The following is a 21,309-nucleotide window of genomic DNA, read 5'->3' as shown; positions in this document are numbered from 1 at the left end:
AGTAAGTGCTTTGAATATGATACGCTTCTTAATAGGAAGCCAGTGCAGGGAGGAGAGCAACTCAGATGATCTGGCATGCCGGGGTAGGCCGAAGATGGCTCTTGCCGCAGAATTTTGGACAACCTGGAGTTTGTGCAAGAGATAGTCTGGCAATCCCAAGTAGAGGATATTTGAATAGTCAAGCCTGGAACAGATCAAAGCTTGAACTGTCAGCTTCCTGTGGGCCAAAGGGAGCATAGGAAGGAATTTGCGCATCATTTTTAATAGACCAAAACAGGTGCCCGTAAGGCCTGTGATCTGTGTTTTCAAGGCAAGGGTGTTATCAATTTTTACCCCAGGGTTTTTAGCGACCAAGGATGAGGAGGAAGGGGGGGACATGCAAACCGGCCACCATTCCTGCCAAGGTGGTTCTGCCTGACAGCCGAAGAAGAGCACCTCAGATTTATCTGGGTTGCACTTGAGGCTGCTTCCCTGAAACCAGTTGAAGACAGCCCCAAGGCAACCACGGATGCTCTCCCCGTCGAACTCCATGCCCTTCTTGCAGCTGAAGAGGAGCTGGGTGTCGTCAGCGTAAGATATGATCTGGGCACCCATTGACTCCGCCAGTACCGCCAAAGGAGTCATGAAGATGTTAAAAAGGGTCGGGCTCAGCACCGACCCTTGTGGGACTCCGACATCCATAGGCGGCACCTCGGCGGAGTACGGGGGGGCCCAGACCACTTATCGACGACCCGCTAGGTAAGATCTCAGCCAGCTCAACACCGTCCCTCTGAGACCGATCTCGTGAAGTCTTCTCAAGAGGGCCTCATGCGGGACGGTGTCGAAGGCCGCCGACAAATCCAACAACACCAGCATTGCTCTTCCACCTGCGTCGAGCACTTCCTTAATGGCTTCGTTAACTTCCAAAAGAGCGGTCTCAGTGCTCAAGTTGGAGCGGAAGCCAGATTGGGTAGAATGGAGTAACCCATGGTCTTCAAGAAAGGAAGAAAGCACAGAATGAACGTGCTTCTCGACGATCTTAGCCAGACTGGGCAGGAGGGATATGGGCCTGTAGTTTGCATGTATCTCTGGATCGAGGCCTGGTTTTTTTAGAAGGGGGACAACCATAGCCTTCTTCCAGGCTGGTGGAACCATGCCAGAGGACAAAGAAAGATTCAGGATAGGGGAGATTAAGGAATTCAGAATTTTGGCGTTCCTAGCTAAAAAGCTCGCCGGACACGGGTCAAGCGGGGAGCCCGATTTAATCCTGAGTAAAAGATCCAGGGAATTAGATTCCAATAAAGGAGGAAACTCCGATAGAATGGGGCTAGAATCAGGAGATAAAGACGTCAGATTGGAATCGTGCAATGATGCATTAGGGGTAGCTGGGGGAAAAGATTCTTGAATTGATTTGATTTTTGTATTGAAAAAGATGGCCAGCTCCTTTACCCAAGGTTCTGAGAACTTATGCTGAGCTATGCTGGATTTGGGAGAGATAAACTCTTTAACAATGGTAAAGATTTCTTTACTGGAATTTGACGCAGACTCAATTCTATCTGCAAAATAGTTCTTTTTGGCCTCAAGAATGTCAGAATGGTAAGATTTAATAGATAGTTTATAGGCAGACTTAGCTTCTTGGTCATAATGCTTCCGCCAGAGCCTTTCGGCTAACTTACAATTACGGCGTGCCAAAGCAAGTGACTTCGAAAACCAAGGAGCCGAGCAGCGCTTAACAGATGAAGGGGGGATTGAGAGAGGAGCAAGATCATCGAGCCTTTCAGTTAGCCATTCCTGGAAGGCTTCAAGATCCCTCTCCAGACTTTAGAACCCCATTTTCCGGAGATTCTGTAGGAGGTCTCTTTTGAACCATCTCTGCCCTTTAGAGGTTTAGACCTCAATGTCTATCTGATCCCTTCCTAAGTGTGGCTTAGGCTGACACATTTCTCTCTGATCCTTAGAAGGCTCTTGACCGATCTTCTGAAATGCTGACACCTTCTAGATTTAATTTTACTTGCTCAACTTTGATTTCCTATATTGAATTCCCTGATTTTTCAGATACTTTATACTAAAAACACCATCTTCCTTGTCTGGACCTTAATTGCTTTGCTTCTAGATTTACCTATGCATAGACCACAAAACTTGAAACTTTTCGCTGAGCATCAGCAGCTTTGATTATTATTCTGTATTGCAGTGAATTAATTTCTTGTCTGTTTAATTCTGGTGCAACTAAACTTCGTCAGGAAGTTGGACTTCCCTGTTGGTATTCTGTACCTTTATAAAATTGTGCTGTGAGTTGTGTATTTAAACCTAATTTTAAATTTATAATACATCTTCATAATCCAAGCTACCGATTCCGGGTCTTCATTGTGCAGCCAAATGGGTTGCACTGTTAATTGAATTTTGATTGATGCTAATGCTAACTCCCATCACCTCTCAGTCATATAGAAAGATCTGTTAGAGGATTAATGGTAAGCAAGTGGGCCCAGAAAAAGCTGTCTCAATATTGAGCAAACAACTTAAAAAGGGAAGCATTTCTTCATTGTCAATACCGACAACAGCAGGTAAACAAGGACTAGAGTGGTGAACTGGATGGTCAGTTGTATTATCACGAAATCTGAATGAAGAGGATTCAAACAAGAGATAAGCAAGCAAAAGGCAGGAGAATTGTGCAGGAGCACTGATGTCTCTTGAGGGGAAATGGTTAGACTTGGGCTATGCAAGAATAGAGACTACAATGTGGGTTTCCCTCAGTGCCTCCAAACCAGTCAATAACAGAGGTGATACAGTAGTTGTTTTTCCACGGGTTTGTGAGGATGGCATTCTAGTTGAAGAGGCATGCTGGCTCCCTTCTAGGCCCTCAAGTCATGCACACAAGATGGGTGGAGGGGGGTACTGCGATGGTGGTCTTAGGAGATCTTGGTTTTCCAGACTGTCCTTCAGACAGCAGCTGTGATGAAGCACTCCCTCCAGGTGAAAGGGAAATAGATGCTGCCTTTTCATCACCTTTACCTAATATTAAAAGATAGAATTTCATAAGACCTTTACTGAAGTAGGCGCTACAGCTTTTCTGAGGCATCTAGTGACTCTTAAATAACTGTGGTGATAAGCACTGAATCGGAAAACACCACGCCTAGTTTTACTATTACTAGATGCAGGTCTGCACCTAGTAAAACCGCCGTACAGGGATCAGGGGCGCTTTCACAGGTACAGCCCAGTCCCTGCCCTGGCCAGATTTTTATGTGGCGACAGAAGCTGTGATTGGTGATTCCTGTTCAGAGTATCTCCACACCTAAATCTGGCTAATTATGGTAAGGGCCTCACAATTGGCAAGTGGTAATGCTTAAGTTAATTCCCTCAATAATATCTCAAAGACCTTTCAAGTTGGAGTGGGTATAGGTTTGATAGAGCAAGAGGGAAGCTTAAAGGATGGTTGATGTGTGTAAACCTGACTTCTCTCATGTAGAGGTACCTGAATGCTCTTCCCCATTTTGAGTCAGTTATATCATGCTGGAGACCATGGGATGGTAAAACATGATGATGCTGGATGAGACAAAGCCAAGAGCTGGAGTGATTTACTCTGTGAATGTACAGATTAACTCCTAAGCATGTCTTGCTTCATTAAAACAAACTCCTTTCTATGCCTCTGTGCTGTTATTTTCCCCAGAATTCACAGTCTATGGATCATTACCTCCTCATCCGTCTTCCTTTTCCTGGTCCTAACAAGGTGAGTCTTGCCTCAAACACATAAGAAAGGTTTGCCTAAGCTTGCAAATACATTAAACCATTTTTTCTCTTATAAAACGTCCTCCTATTTGTGGTTCCTCCTCTTCCTGTCCTATAAAACTGATTGATACCCCTCCATCTACCTGATACATACAAAAACCTCCCTGTGTTTGGGATCAGGGCAGGAGGGACTCCAGGATTGTGACAAGGAAGTCTTAGATTTGGAGTAATGCAAATTACCAGTAAATAATCAGACATGTGTATCACTCTCTTAAGTGCATGCATGGGAGAGTGGAACATATAAGTGTGTTGTAATCTGCAGACCACTGAATAACTTTATAGATACTTCCCCTGACGAAGGGCGATCCGCCCGAAATGCATCGGCAGATATGTAGAAACGGATATATGGGTTGATTTACAGTCCATTGATTTAATTTGGATATAAAGCATCCACGTTTCATGAATAAACAATTCAACGAATGAACATTGGATCAGCTTCCATCATTCCTAAAACTTAAGTCTAAGGGTTTACATCCTGCTGCTAGCAGGCTCTCGGCTTTGCCCAGTGGGATGTCGCTGAGTTAAGCGCCACTACTTCTACGTAATCTGCAGACCTGCCAACTCATATGGTGCATGGTGTTACACACAATGTCAGCTTCCATTACACAGTCACATGGTATGGAGCTGATAGTACATGGTGGTAGGGAAACAACCTGAAAACCACTGTAAACAATGGATTTCCAGTTCGTTTTCAGAGGCTTTGAACTGCCTAGGTCTTTCAAGGGGTTTGAAAACACCCCAGGACATCACTTCAGTCCCTGTTTGGGGACAGGGTGAGGGCAAAAGTGCCTCTTAGGTACTTCACCACACAAGACCTCCCCCTCAGCCCTGCCCACTACGCATACGTTTTATGTTTTCGTTGGGAGGCTGAATCTGTGGTGCTTCTACTTGTGTCTCTGTTTATGGGAATACTGTTCTCTCTTCTCCTCCAAATTAAGTATGCATAATGTGATTTTTCATCCAAATGTCATGTAATGGAACCTTAGCGGAAGAACCTGTTTTCACAGTTAGGCTCTTATAGAATATCTCTGTCTTATAAGATATCTGAAATCTGTAGCCAAGTGTGATCATTTCCTAAGAAGCAGTTTTGATTGTGCACATGTTAAAACACTCAGGTAAAACGTGCTTTTGAGGTGGTAGCACAGTACTTCAAGCACAGATTCATTTTCATTGGTGATTAATTGGTACAATCTCATTCTAGTAATTAATCTTTATATGTATTTGGAAACAAAAAAATGTAATCAAATATGTATCTATATCATCATTGAAAGGTCAGCAGTTAATGACTTTACTGCATGGTGTTTCTGTTTTTTCACAAACAGGCTGTAGCTTTAGTGAGCACACTAGCCTCAGTGTGCAACACTGTATGGACATTAGCGCTGCACCAGACCTTCCTGCTTCTCCTGGTCATCGGCAAATGGTTCTTGCCCACTGATGCTGGCACCACCCGTGAGCAGCTGTCCCAGCTTCTACTGCTATTCGTGGGGACTGCAGCAGATATCCTTGAATTCTGCAGTGAGACTCTTGAACTAGCAGATGTAAGGTAAGTTATACCTCAGCATACATGTAAAAAATGCAGGCCCGCAGACTGGTCTCTAAAGGATGCTCTTAATAACAATGTGCTAGAATGCAGCTGAGCTGCTGATTTATTACACACATTTTAACAAAAAAAGATTTTACTAGAATTTATCAGTGGTGGCTAGTCCGTTAAGGCGGAGCAGCATCGCCCCGCTGCCTTGAAGCAGCAAAAGAAAGGAAAAAATAAAATGATAATAACTTAACGTTAATATCATTTTATTCGGTCTTCCTGCTGCGTCAGCTTGCTGAGGGGGTGGGCAGGGCTGCAGAGCAGAGGAGGAGTGGTAGAATACTCCTAAGTGTGCCATGACTGTTTGGCTGGCCCTCTCATGCGCACTTTTCCTGTTCTCCATGCAGGCTGCTTTACAGCATGGATGGAAACATACCCACCACTCCATCCCCTGACTGAGTGCTGAGTCACAGCGCACAGACCAATCACTATGCTGCATTGCAGTGTTGCGATTGGCTGCAGGGAGTGTGGGATCCCTGGTGCTTCCTGCTTCCTGTGTCTTCCTAGAAGCTCGAAAGCGGATGTAGGAGAGGCGGCAGCCGGGAGGTAAGTGTTTTTTTTACCCGATCTGCCTCCCGCCCCTTCAGCCTCCACCCTTCCACTGCTGCTCCAGGTAGCAGCTGTGACTGGAGCTTATGCCACTCAGTGAAAGGTACACTCCCTGAGCACAAATTAACCTTAAGAACTCAGGGGCATATACACAAGAACCTATCACCAACAGAAAGTCACCTATATTGATGTTGTGGTGGCGATAGGGGCTGTGCCTTTTGTACAAGGCAGCGTTAAACGCCTTACATGGCTTAACTCTGCCTTGTACATAAGGCCCCCTTTCACGCTATGCTTAGCGTGAAAGGGGTGGGCAGTGGGTGATGTGGTGGGCGTTCCACTACAACACCCATTCATTTTGGTGCTGCCCCCATGTACAAGGGTGGCGTACATAGGAGGCAGCGCCAAAGTTAAGACCAGGTAAAAACTGGTCTTAAGATGGCGAAACGAGGAGAAATGCATTATTTCTCCTCATTTTTGCTTTTTCCATGTGTGATGACTTGTGCAGCACACAAGGAAAAAGCAAAATGCCATTGTTTGTTTATGTGTAGGTAAAGGTATCCCTTCCTGCATGTTAGACCTGGCATCCTTGGCGTGGTTTCCCCCTATCTTTTTGCCTCTACCTCCTGTATTTTAGATACTGTGCTGGATTTCGTTGTTACTGGTTTAGATGCTTTGGACACTCTGCCACTGCTGAACAGTGTCAGAGTGTAAGTGCTCCCTGTAGAAATTGTTATTGTGATTGGATATACATGATTGGCACGGCTGGTGATGGCAACTGCTACTAATGGGCCTGCAGCACTGATTGTGCCACCCACATGAGTAGCCCTAAAATGGTGTCTCAGGTCTGCCACCGCAGCGCCTGTGTGCAGTCTGTGAACTGCCAAGTCCTCCTGGTCAGTGTCCCCACTGACCAGGCCTAACCCTTCCCTTTCTGTGCACATTGGTCACCCCTATGGAAGGCCCAAGGTACCCCCTTAGGCAGGGTGCAGTGTATGTGAAAGGTAGAGCATGTACTTGTGCAGGAGACATGCTCTGGTAGTTAATTACAGCCATTTTCGTTTTTCACTATTGTAAGGCTATCTTGCTCCATAGGCTATCATGGGGGATGCTGGCTACAGTGGCTACCAGCATATCTTCCCATGGGAGCAAGGTAGGACATAGAAGTCTGGTATCCCTGAACTCAGAATTTAATAACACATCCTTTAGGAAAGGTGGTTTTTAACTCCTGTGTTTGAGAAAAGCACTTTTAGAAAATTGCTGTTCTCTTGTCTGACCTTTCTGTGTGCCTTGGCTTGTTTGTGAATTGACTGTCTGGTTTGAGAGTGACAGGGACTGGGGATTCCCCAGGAGGCTGGCTGAGTCAGCCCTAGGCTGAATGACGGCATCTGCATCTTGAGTGGTGGGAGGGGATTGCACCTGGGCCTGAATAGGGCTGTGCCTGCCTTCCACAATGCTAGCTCCACCTCCTGCTGGACGGCTGACGACCCTGCCCCTCACTCTGAAAGGAAAGAAGAAGCCAGGAAAACAAAGTGCTCAAGGAACACCCAGAACTGGTTCAGACTGGTCTCAGAGCCCTCCTGCACAAAGGGAACAAAGACTTTTAGGGGTATAAGTACAGGACCCCTGACTACAGAACATTAGATCATCCTAGAATCAAGAAGGAACCTCTGCCAAGGAGAAAGCTGAAACTGAAGAAGGAAGACTGACCTGCTGTTGCTCTGCTGTACTGACCTGCTGTTGCTTTGCTGTCAAGGAGCTGGCTCCCTGTTATGAAGTCCCAGGAACAAAAAGACTTCACCCCCAGCTTTCCTGAACTCTATTGAGAAAGTTCTGTCCTTCCTGAAATGCTTGGCCCTTGTGTGGTGCCTCTGGAAGGTGTACCTGTGTTGGGAAGCTGGAAACTAAGCTTTTAAAGAACTTTCTGCAAGTTTTGTCGCAAACCAAGCTGAGCGAGAAAATTGCCACCGCTACGAGGACCGAAATCATTGCAGCGCCTGTCGCCGCTGCCTGAAGACGTCGCACCCTTCGTTAGCGGGAAGATTTCCGCCACTGCAAGAATCATCGCTGAGCCTGTCGCCACTGGGGGAGATCACTGCATCACGTCGCTGCGAGAATCGTCGCATAGCCATCGCATTGAGGAGCTGCGAGAGGAAGATCGCCGCTGGATCGCGCATTGTCGCCCCGGGGATCGTGGCAGCCCCGAGAATCATCGCATCATGCCTTTGCGAGCATTTTCCTACGGAACCTCCTCACCAGAATCCATACAAGTCATCGCCTTCATCCCCATACAGATCGGATTCGTTGCTACACGCCGCTACATCCAGCGGAATTGTCGTTAACGCCTCCCCAGGGTTTTAGGAGTAGCGCATCGCTTCTTTTCCACCGCAACAACTTCTGTATTGGAACTTTGTCGCATTTAAAGGTACTGTTGGCTAAACGTGACGCTACTGTGGACTTTTCACGCAACTGTGGTTTATTTTAACACTAACATTGAGAACTCTTTTGCAACCATATTCTTGAACTGTGTATGTTGGATTTTTGTCATTTTGGTCTTGTGTAGTTTAGATTAAATACCTTTATTTTTCTAAACTGTTGTGGAGTCAGTTGGATGGTGTTTTCACTGTGTTACTGTGAGTTGTGGTACAAATATTTTACACATTGCCTTTGATAAGCCTAGACTGCTCGTGCCAAACTACCAAGGGGGTGAGCAGGGGTTATCTCAGAGGGTTTCCTCCTTACCCTGACTAGAAGCAAGGGTCCCTATTTGGACAGTGGTACCTACCCCTGCCAACTAGAGACCCCCAGTTCTAACACTGCACATAAACAAACTTTTTAAAAAATGCCATTTTGTCACTTACATATGTGCTGCATGAAGCAGCACGCATGAAAGTTATAGTTTGATGTTGAATTAAGATAAAAACAAATGTCTAAGGACAAAAACAAAATGCTGAAAATCACAATTAATCTTTTATTGAGCCAACTATAACTTGTGCCTCAGCAATGCACTGCTTGAGCCCTCACATATTGCATTGTTCATGGCATTATATATATATATATATATATATATATATATATATATATATATATATATATATATATATATATATATATATATATATATATATATATATATATATATACATATATATATTCACTGAAAAAACCATGGGTTATAGACCATATATAGTTGGGAATTAACATTTACAAAACCTTATTTTACTCACACAAAACCATTGAAATTTCATGTATAGTTAGTTGCACTAACTATATATCGCGCACCCGCAATCCACTGCTGATCATGTCACATATTACATCATTCATGACATGATCAGTGACATCACTGATGACATCACTGATGACATCACTGATGACATCTCAAATGACATCACTGATGACATCACTGATGACAACATCCAGTGACTGTATGTTTCTGAAAAGTCAAAATATGTCTGACATATTGAAGAATGAGTGGATGTATAAGTGTCTGGATGAAGGATTTAGTAGGTGCATTACTGACTGTATGAGTGAGTGATTAAATGTGTCTCACTGAGTGCATGGGTTAGTGACTAAACTGTCTTAATTTGTGCATCATTATATCTGTTGTTCTGTAAACTGCTGCATATGTTGATCAGTAGCTTTATGATTAAGTATATGGGTTATTGATTGGTTGCCCAAGTATTTGTATGGGAGAGTGAGTGTGTGTGTGGGTGGCTTTGAGGTGTGTGACTATGTGCATAGATTTGTGAGCAGTTGATTCACTAGATGTATGGGTTCAAAAGTGCATGTGGAAACAGCTGTATGGGCGGTTGACTGTGTGCATTAGTGTATTAGTGAGTGAATGGATATCTCAGTGCTACATGTCAAAGTAAGTACATATATAAAACACAGTACATATGAGAGTTGACATATATAAATAACTGTGCATAAGAGCCAGTGAATGTGTGAGTGGCTGTATGGATCATTGTGAACTTGTATCAGGGATTGTATAACAGAGTAAATATGTGTTAGTATATGTTTGAATAAGTAAGGTGTGTATAACTGTATAGTTGAGGAAATGGAAGTGTGATTGATTCTTTGCATGACTGACTAGGTGTGTGAGTAACTCCATGGATGAGTGACAGTCTGTGAGTGTCTGTTTACTTTGAGTGTATCTAAGATTATATTAGAGTCTGTAGAGGTTCACCGTATTATCACTTGAATGATGTCATCAGTGATGTGATCAGTAATGTCAAATGAGATGTCATCAGTGATGTCATCAGTGATGTCATTTGAGATGTCATCAGTGATGTCATCAGTGATGTCATTTGAGATTTCATCAGTGATGTCATCAGTGATGTCATTTGAGATGTCATCAGTGATGTCATCAGTGATGTCACTGATCATGTCATGAATGATGTAATATGTGACATGATCAGCAGTGGATTGCGGGTGCGCGATGTATAGTTAGTGCAACTAACTATATATGAAATTTCAATGGTTTTGTGTGAGTAAAATAAGGTTTTGTAAATGTTAATTCCTAACTATATATGGTCTATAACCCATGGTTTTTTCACTGAATTTTCAAGGTTTTGTAAATGCTAATTCCTAACTATATATGGTCTATAACCAATGGTTTTTTCAGTGAATTTCAATGGTTTTTTAATAGCAAATATCAAAAGCTTTAAAATGTCAAGTGCGTGGTAGGTAAAAACATTTTTGTATTTATGCACGCTGATGTGCTTTGAACGCTGCCCCCCCCCCCTCCTCTTTTCTTTTAGGAGTATTCTCTCTTTGCAGATAGTGAAGGGTAGGTAATGCAGGCCTTTGCACCCGTTGTAATCCGTCGTGCCTGCTTCCCTCTCCATTTGATTGATTGTTATCCTAGCATTTATTGTTTTGGAATTGGTTCTCTTTGGTTCATTCTCTATTTACAAACAAGCACAGAGTCGCAATACTCTGTTTAGTCTTTGCAGATAGTGAAAAATCGTTAAAAAAACAAAAGGAATCAAGCAAAATCAGTAGGCCACTAATGGGATCTCTTTTTGACCTCGCTAAAATAGAAACATTAGGAACAACCCCTCATAAGAAATACGAAACTAGTGAGAGGAACTGAGCTCGACACCATGATGGCTGTAAGACAGCTCGGCTCCGCCGCCCACCCCGCCCAAAATAACGACAAACCCTATGTAAATATTATAAATATATACAACACACCAGCAAAGTAACATGGTAAAACGTTTTATTAAATAACTATTTACATGGCAACCTGCTGCAACATCGATCCAAATGCATGCCGCCATTCCCGGGATTTCTCCTACCCCCTCCTCAAGTCTTGTTGCCCTGATGTGGCCTAAGATCGCCCCCGACATAGGCGGCCGGCTCCCGGGGTCAGGCGGAACTTTTTGCCTTTTAGTGACTCTTCCATTCTGGACCTTGTCCCACAATCCGTTTGACCTGAAGACACGTCCTGCGGTGCCCTAGTCCGACCATCACATATTCCTGCGCCAGGAGATGGCGTGGGGTGCACTGGAAGGGAGAGGCGGCGCGAACGAGCCTCCCCCATCTCCCCAGGTGGAGGTTTCTCAGCTACACCCCAGCGCTTCACGCAACCAGCTGACTTGCGCCCGCTCTTCCGGAACAGTGCCTCCCTCGGCCAGCTGAATTGCGCCGGCTCCACACCTTGTCCCACAATCCGTTTGACCTGAAGACACGTCCTGCGGTGCCCTGGTCCGACCATCACATATACCTGCGCCAGGAGACGGTGTGGGGTGCACTAGAAGGGAGAGGCGGCGCGAACGAGCCTCCCCCACCTCCCCAGGTGGAGGTTTCTCAGCTACACCCCAGCGCTTCACTCGACCAGCTGACTTGCGCCCGCTCTTGCGACACAGTGCCTCGCTCGGCCAGCTGAATTGCGCCTGCTCTTGCTATTACAACGTCTCACCCGCCATCCAACGGAATTGCACCCAATCTTGCGGTACAGCGACAGGCGGCTGCTACGGAGCTCACGAAATGGCGGTCGGCTCCACAGACTTGGGCCTGGCCTGCAAGGATGGCTCTGGGCAACCATGGAACTTGGACGCTTGACTGCTAGGGCATGGGCCCCATTCCCAAAAGAGTCCCCTCAGCCTTGAAGATTCTACAACAGTCACCGGGACCACCGACTCCCGCAGACTTCCAGTGGGGAGCGACTGCCATGATTGCTCGCGGAATGGCCACGACGTAGCCACGGGGTGCTCTCATGCTGACGCCAGCTTCAATCTGAAACATCCAGAAACACTGTAGACTACCAATTCGATCAGTTCCGGTGGAGCCCCAACGTAACCCGGTAGAGAAGAACTTGCCCTCCCCTCTTTGACTGAAGGTTCTTGTTGCCTGTCCCTTCTGTTGTCATTTAACAGAACTTTTTGGACTGCTGAAAGGGGTTCTGTTCCGACCGCTGGTTGGTGGAGACATTTTGACTATATTCTGGACCTGCGTTGTCGCGTAATGCGTCATATGACGCGCCGCGTTAACGCACCCGGAAGTGCTCCAGTGCGCGAGGCGCAGCTTCCCGGAAGCGATCCAGGGCGCGGCGCGCAGCGCATAACGTAAGCATAACAGGTCATGTGACTTGTTAATAAAACTTTTCATTGGTTCATTTTACTTTTGTTTTTCTAATGATGGAAGGCTTGGTCATATGACCTAAAAATAACACTTTTAATTGGTTTAGAACATTTTTTTTTCCCAAATGATGAAAGCCCCACCTTTTTTTTTCTCACTCTGACTTGTAAAGCAAAGGACCCAGATGCATTTACAGTTTATCACTAACAATGTTCCAGGCTAATGTATTTTCCCGGGAAATTTACAACTGTCCTGCAAGTAAAATATTCCTATTTCGAGAAAAAGGGCGTTTCTTCGTCCCATGAGGGAGCCGTTGAACAAAAGAGGCTCGACCTGCTGTCTTAGTCGCTGATAGGCATGAATATCGGATTCTTATCGATCACTTTATGTTGCAGGAGTGGAAAACACAACAGCCCTTGACCATTTATCTTTACTGCTTTCCTGCGTATTATACCTTTTAACAGTCATGTAATCGGGCTGCTTTATTTCACTTGCCTTTTACTGATTCGAAAACAGTGGCTATTATTCAAAACTTCACCAATCTAGGTACTACTACCATGTTTTGTTTTAAAAACCTTTATTGTGAAAATGTCAGTATACAAATACGGGCCTATAACCACGTGGGCCGGCCACGGAGCAAACTGTAATCGTATATGATGAGGGGACATTTACACTGTTGAAGAACGTAACGGGCGGGCCATTAGGTTGCAAGAACTAAGGTGTCTAACAGTTGCGGAATCAGTGGACGTACATTTTATAATTAAAGTACGACAGGACCAGTTACAATAAAATTATCTAGACATACATTTGCGGGCAAGGACCATGGGTGACGTTAATTCGAACTTTCAATAGTACAGTAATCAATAACACATCAGAACTTAATATCAATAGGGATGTCCAAATGTTCAATCAGTACTCGTCCCCGCCCGCCATGTGCTTCAAAACTGCATACGTATCTCGTGATATCAAGGCTGGACAACCAGTACACAACAAGGAGTTACGAGTCCCATTTATACCGGCGCCATTTTGGGCGAGGCCGGGCAGGTCCAGGATATAGTCAAAATGTCTCCACCAACCAGCGGTCGGACCAGAACCCCTTTCGGCAGTCCAAAAATGTTCCGTTAAATGACAACAGAAGAGATAGGCAACAAGAACCATCAGTCAAAAGAGGGGACGCTTTCGGGAATGGGGCCCATGCCCTAGCAGGCAAGCGACAGAGTTCCAAGGTGTCCCAGGGCCATTTTAGTGGACCAGGCCCAAATCCAAAGAGCCGGCCGCCATTTTGAGAGTCCTGTTGCAGCCGCCTATCGCTGCACCGCAAGAGTAAGCGCAATTCAGCTGGATGGTGGGCGAGACGCTGTAGCCGCAAGAGCGGGCGCAACTCAGCTGGATGGCGGGTGAGGCACTGTGCCGCAAGAGCGGGCGCAATTCAGCTGGATGGTGGGTGAGGCACTGTGCTGCAAGAGCGGGCGAAACTCAGCTGGATGGAGGGTGAGGCACTGTGCCGCAAGAGCGGGCGGAACTCAGCTGGATGGCGAGTGTGGCACTGTGCCGCAAGAGCGGGCGAAACTCAGCTGGATGGTGGGTGAGGCACTGTAGCCGCAAGTGCGGGCGCAACTCAGCTGGATAGCGAGTGAAACGCCAAGGGGCGCCCCACTGCAGCTGAGGAGCCTCCACCTGGGGAGGCGGGAGAGGCCCGTTCGCGCCGCCTCCCCCCCCCGGGGCACCCCACGCCGTCTTTCGGCGCAGCATTGTAGGATGGCCAGACCAGTGCAGAAACTTGCCGGACACCACCTCGGTGCCATCCGGATCTCGGCGCGTTGTGCTGCCTTCGGCCTACTGTAGCCGCAAGTGCGGGGGCAACTCAGCTGGATAGCGAGTGAAACGCCAAGGGGCGCCTCAGTGCAGCTGAGGAGCCTCCACCTGGGGAGGCGGGAGAGGCCCGTTTGTGCCGCCTGCCCCCCCCCCTCCCGGGCACCCCACGCCGTCTTTCGGCGCAGCATTGTAGGATGGTAATACCAGTGCAACTTGCTGGACACCACCTCGGTGCCATCCGGATCTCGGCGCGTTGTGCTGCCTTCAGCCTATTCGCACATCGGTCCGCTACTGATGCCGCCTCACAGGCCAACGGATTTTGTAGGCTTTTTATAGCCCAAAGCCGCATAACGGGTCATGTGACTTGTTTATAAAACTTTTCATTGGTTCATTTTACTTTTGGTTTCCTAATGATGGAAGGCTTGATCATATGACCTAAAAATAACACTTTTCATTGGATTGGAACATTTTTTTTTCCCAAATGATGAAAGCCCCACCTTTTTTTTTCTCACTCGGCAGTCCAAAAAGGTTCCGTTAGATGACAACAGAGGAGACAGGCAACAAGAACCATCAGTCAAAAGAGGGGAGGGCAAGTTCTTCCCTACCGGGTCACGTTGGGGCTCCACCGGAAGTCATCGAATTGGTAGTCTACAGTGTTTCTGGATGTTTCAGACTGAAGCTGGCGTCAGCATGAGAGCACCACCATCTCGTGGCTCCGTCGTGGCCATTCCGCAAGCAATCATGACAGCCGCTCCCCACCGGAAGCCTGCGGGAGTCGGGGGCCCGATGACTTTTGTAGAATCTTCAAGGCTGAGGGGACGCTTTCGGGAATGGGGCCCATGCCCTAGCAGGCAAATGTCCGAGTTCAAATGTGTCCCAGGGCCATTTTAGTGGACCAGGCCCAAATCCGAAGAGCCGGCCACCATTTTGAGAGTCCTGTGGCAGCCCCCTATCGCTGCACCGCAAGAGTGGGCGCAACTCAGCTGGATGGCGGGTGAGGCGCTGTAATAGCAAGAGCAGGTGCAATTCAGCTGGCCGAGCGAGGCACTGTGTCGCAAGAGCGGGCGCAACTCAGTTGGATGCCAAGGGGCGCCCCACTGCAGCTGAGGAGCCTCCACCTGGGGAGGCAGGGGAGGCCCATTCGCGCCGCCTCCCCCCCCCCCCCCGGGGCACCCCACACCGTTTTTCGGCGCAGCATTGTAGGATGGCCAGACCAGTGCGGCAACTTTCTGGACACCACATCGGTGCCATCCTGATCTCGGCGCGTTGTGCTTTCTTCGGCCTATTCACACAACGGTCCGCTACTGACGCCACCTCACAGGCCGATGGATTTTGCCGACTAAAAGACAGACCAAAGCAGCCCATTGTTGCTTTGAGATGGATGTTGCAGCAGGCTGCCATGTAAATAGTTGTTTAAAATGTTTTTTTTTAACGTGTTTACTTTGTTGGAGCGTTTCTTCACCGAAGGAGCTTTTCAAAATTGTTGACTCTTTAGTCAATTTACAAGTCCCTGACCATGTCGTACCTTCACAGGATTTATGTGATAGGATTGCCTCCTTTTTCCACACGAAAATACAGGATATCCACCTAGCTCTTGAAAAACAAAGAGCCTGTTTTAGTGTGCCTACTGTCTTGGCTGAGGCGAATCTGCCTACCATCGACCTCTCCCCATTGGACACCTTGGACTCCTTTCCACCCCTGACCTTGCAAGATCTTGAAATCTTGACTAATAAGATCAAATCGGGCTCCCCCCTGGATACTTGCCCTCTGAAAATCATCAAGCAGTGTAGGGAGACCCTCTTACCACCGCTGCTAGAAATAATGAATCTAGCTATAAGAAACGGTGTCTTCCCTTCGGAGTGGAAGAAGGCAGTAGTTAAGTCTCTGCTAAAGAAGGCCTCCCTTGACCCGGAGGTCCTAAAAAACTTTCGTCCAATCTCGCTGCTTCCCGCCCCGGCGAAGATGCTTGAGGCACATCTGAACAAGCATCTTGCGGACTTTGTGGAGTGCTCGGGCTGCTTGGATTCCTCCCAGCACGGATTCAGGAGGGAACATAGCACCGAGTCGGCCCTCACCGTTGTGCTTGACAACATCCGCATGACGGTGGATGGGGGCCAGACCACCCTCCTGGTCCTATTAGATCTAACTGCAGCCTTCGATACCCTCTCCCCCTCAGTACTTACATCTCGTCTGTGGGACGTGGGGGTAAGGGGTGCAGCTCTAGATCTCTTGACCTCTTTTCTTGCTGGGAGGGAACAAAGAGTCAAATTGGGTGAGTTTCTATCTCCATCCCGACCTGTGCTATGTGGGGTCCCCCAAGGGTCGGCTCTCAGTCCGACCCTATTCAACATCTACGTGACCCCACTGGCCAGACTAGTAAGAACTTTCGGGATGGAGGTAGTTTCCTATGCTGACGACACCCAAATACTCGTCTCTCTCCCTCATTCAGATGTGCAGACCGCCTCCAAGTTTAGATCCTGCATGGAGGCGGTTGGTCACTGGATGATTCAGAACTCCCTTAAACTGAATGGGGAGAAGACTGAGGTGATGGTGTTTGGAGGGACCGAAAACATCTGGTCAGTCAGCTGGTGGCCTGACTCGCTTGGAGTGTGCCCTTCCCCCACAATATCTGCTAAAAATCTTGGGGTGATGATAGACCCTGCCCTGGATATGGGCAAACAGGTGAGTAGAACCATCTCCACCTGTTGGGGATTAATACATACCCTGCGAAGGATCAGAAAGTACCTTTCGCTACAGTCCAGAAAACAGATAGCTGTTGCACTCATTGGCTCACGCCTAGATTACTGTAATGCGCTGTACGCGGGGCTAAATAGGAGCCTCCTGCAGCGCTTACAAGTGGTTCAGAATGTCACAGCAAGATTTGTTCTGGATATTCCCAGACGCACCTCCGCCACATTGGCCCGGAAAACATTGCATTGGCTTCCGGTAGAATACCGAGTAAGGTTTAAGGTCCTGTGCATGACATACAGAGCCATCTCAAAAAACAGTGACTCAGGAGTGGGCTCCATCATTTCCCACTACACTCCCGGAAGGAACTTGCGTTCCTCCGGGAAATTGTTTCTATCAGCCCCTCGCATACGAAGAGCTAAATGGGGTGGCAGGGCTTTCTCCACCCTAGCTCCCAAATGGTGGAATGATCTCCCTCTGGATCTCAGGTCCTTACCCTCGCTACAGACATTTCGTAGTGCCCTTAAAACCTGCCTCTTCCGGCAAGCCTATGTGTAATGGATGAATGGTTCTACTTTCTGATTTTATTGTTAGGCGTTTTGATACCTGCGGGTTATTGTTTTGCGCATTATAAATTTTTATCATCATTGTATATATTTATAAGTTATTAAAGTGTTATAATCCTACTGCTTTGTTGGAGTGCTATATATTTTTAATGTGACACATAATTGTGAAGACTTTGATGTACAAAAAGGCCTCCCTGGAATCTTCCGCTTCAGGCTCGGTCCCACACACCCTTACAGTGAGAATCCCCTCCCCAATCACAATACAGTATCGTTATCAGATAGTAGGAACGCGTGTTGTGTGACGGATCTCATGGGGTGGGGGCCTTGATTTACTGTAACTCCTTTGAAGAGGGGTGATTTTTACAGTTGGGGCCATAAACTACATCCGCAGGGCTAGGTGATAGCCTGGGACCGGCCTGGACAATCGGACACAGAGGAAGAGGAGTGTCAGAGGGTGCGGTAGTGAATAGGGTGAAAGGGAGGTGTTGGGCGGGCACAGGGTGTGATTCTCAGGGAAGAGCAGCGCAGATGGGAGGAGGTTTATGGCCCATGCATATGAGAGAGAGCGTGGGTGACCAGTGCGTGGGGGAGATGCTTGCGAAGGTGGGGAGCCATGCTGAGGATCGGCGGCGTGCAGAGAGTGGGTCTGGTCAAGGCATCTAAAATGGCTGCCGTGCACAACAAAAGTGTGGCATTGGAAAAAAGGCAAGATGGCGCAGACAATGTTTATCAATAAGGATTAATTTATAAGTCAGTCAAGTCAAAACCCACTTTATTCGATTTATTTAAAAATCATAAAAGCATTCTACAATCACAAAGAAGGAACAATATAAATTCATGAGAAAATACAGATTCATTAAGTCAATAATATTTACAAATGCACAGAATTAAAAAGGTAGTCAAAAGACATCAGTAAAATTCATATAATTCACACTTTAAAAATACAGCTAAAAAAAGGTACGTTTTTTGCTTTAAAATTTACAAATACACAAAACATTATCCATTTTAGCCTTCCGTGCAAAAACCCATGTATTACATTTTAAGTCTTATTCTCCTGATCCTTACTGCAGCAACCAGATAATTGGCCACGCTAAACATAGCCAGGGCAGAATCCAAGAGTTGAAGGTACAGGAGGGCTGGTTTTGCCTGTTGGAAGGTTTTAACCTTCAATAATGGAACCAGGTATTTCTGTCTGGGCACAGTAAAAAAATGACAAAACAACATAAAGTGCATATTATCTTGTACTGAGAAATTGTCACAGTTACAAACGGGGGCGTCCCCCTCCCTATACCAGCATTGACTATCACAGAGAACCGTATAGATCTGATTAAACCGAAGTTTAACCAGAAGCCATCTGTGAAAGGGGATGTTAACAATTGTAAGGTATGGTTGTATAGTGAGGCGAGTAATGGTCAGATAGTGAGCTCTGACCGTGGTTTTGGTCAGTTGACGTTCCTCCCTCTCCACATTTTTAATTTTAATGAAGTTGAGCTTAACCCAATCTAAATCAAATTTCTTTAGACCTTGAGGGGCCGAAAAAATATCGGGACGTGCAAGGTCCGAAGAACACTTTTGAATATATGAAAGCCACACTATTTTGTTGAAATTGTCCAATTTTAGAGAGTCCACCAGGATTTTATAACAATTATTTTTAACAATATATTTACTCGCAGTGACAAAATGGCGGTAAACACTTCCTGATTTCCTTCGAATCAAACGTTAACAGACGTCACACAGCAAAAAAAAATCCGCTCACGCGCAGCCGCTGGAAGACATGTATCAACATATATGAGCATCCTCAGCCACCCTCAGAAAACATAGGGGGTCAGGATACGTCTCCCGTACCCCCTTATACCCATTTCCCACATTGTTTTTCCTCCATCTTGTAATTTAATCAAAACGAAACACAAAATGGCGAATTACCGTTTCGCTACCGGTTCGCGAACCGGGATGCGCTTCTACCGCGAAAAATCTAATTTTTTTTATTTGCCCCACAGGACCCTTTAATAACCCCAACATCATTCCTAGGGGGTCAAGAGGGGTCTACCTTGCCCCCTTTCATTAAATTCCTCCTTCGTTTTTCTCCTCCTCTTGTCTCTCGATCCTACCGAGAGACAAGATGGCGGCCGTTCCGGACTGTTTAGAATGTTGACAGACACCGGAGAGCCAATCAGCTTCGCTTCGCAAAGTTCTGTTACGCGAAAAGTACGCGAACCGGAGCGCTACCCGGGACGCTGTCACAGATATATCTGTTTTTTAAAACGTTAATTTCTCAAAATCCACTGGAGCACATATATTGAGACCTAGCAAAGGCACATCGGGCTAACAGTCCCTACAATTTTGCCAAGTTTTGTGCAAATCCATTCAGCCGTTCGAGCTAAAAGTGAGGCCAACCGCCCTATGGAAAAATGAATGGGAAAAACGCGTTTTGGGACCCCCCTTTTTTCTCGGCCCCCCCTTGACGAAACCCCCCCAAATTTTCAGGGGCTGCTCAGAAACAAAATGTGCCATTTTCCTGAAAAATTTCAGCAGATTCCGTCCACAAACGCCAAAGTTATTAGACATAGAATTTTCAAAAGTCCCATAGAGAAAAAATCCTAACTATATATACCTACTGGCGACCGCCAGTAGGTTATATATATATATATATATATATATATATATATATATATATATATATATATATATATATATATATATATATATATATATATATATATATATATATATATATATATATATATATATATTCACTGAAAAAACCATAGGTTATAGACCATATATAGTTAGGGATTAGCATTTAAAAAACCTTATTTTATTTGCACAAAACCATTGAAATTCCATATATAGTTAGTTGCACTAACTATATATCGCGGACCCGCAATCCACTGCTAATGATGTCACATATTACATCATTCATGACATGGTCAGTGACATCACTGATGACATCACTGATGACATCTCAAATGACATCACTGATGACATCACTGATGACAACACCCAGTGACTGTATGTTTCTGTAAAGTTAAAATATGTCTTACATATTGAAGAATGAGTGGATGTATAAGTGTCTGGATGAAGGATTTAGTAGGTGCATGACTGACTGTATGAGAGAATGATTAAATGTGTCTCACTGAGTGTATGGGTTAGTGATTAAAGTGTCTTAATTTGGCAATCATTATTTATGTTGTTCTGTAAACTGATGCATGTTTAAATCAGTAGCTATATCAGTAACTATATGGGTTATTGAATGGTTGCCCAAGTATTTGTATGGGAGACTGAGTATGTGTGTGGGTGGCTGGGAGGTGTATAACTCTGTGCATAGATGTGTGAGCAGTTGATTCCCTAGGTGTATGGGTTCAAAAGTGCATGTAGAAACAGCTGTATGGACAGTTGACTGTGTGCATGAGTATATTGGTGAGTGAATGGATATCTCAGTGCTACATGTCAAAGTAAGTACATATGTAAAACACACTCCATGTGAGAGTTGACATATATAAATAACTGAACATAAGAGCCAGTGAATGTGTGAGTGGCTGTATGAATCATTGTGAACTTGTATCAAGGATTGTATAAGAGAGTAAATATGTGTTACTATATGTTTGAATAAGTAAGGTGTGTATAACTGTATAGTTGAGGAAATTGAGATGTGATTGATTCTTTGCATGACTGACTAGGTGTGTGAGTAACTCCATGGATGTGTGACAGTCTGTGAGTGCCTGTTTACACTGAGTGTATCTAAGGTTATATTAGAGTCTGAAG

At 45.8% G+C, this 21,309-nt stretch overlaps 1 protein-coding gene across 1 annotated transcript in view; it reads left to right on the top strand.

Annotated features, from left to right (window-relative positions):
* The window catches only part of TMEM26 (transmembrane protein 26), a 463,214-nt gene that overhangs the window by 373,077 nt on the left and 68,828 nt on the right, over nucleotides 1–21,309 (top strand). Inside the window, exon 4 of the mRNA XM_086920080.1 lies at nucleotides 5,085–5,305. Within this exon, the coding sequence (XP_086776206.1) occupies nucleotides 5,085–5,305 (221 nt within the window). The remainder of the gene's footprint in view (nucleotides 1–5,084; nucleotides 5,306–21,309) is intronic.

This window comes from Lissotriton vulgaris, chromosome 5, assembly GCF_964263255.1.
Source record: "Lissotriton vulgaris chromosome 5, aLisVul1.2, whole genome shotgun sequence".
Classification (NCBI taxonomy): domain Eukaryota; kingdom Metazoa; phylum Chordata; class Amphibia; order Caudata; family Salamandridae; genus Lissotriton; species Lissotriton vulgaris.
Note: the sequence above shows the minus strand (reverse complement) of the source record. Positions and strands in the feature narration are given on the sequence as shown.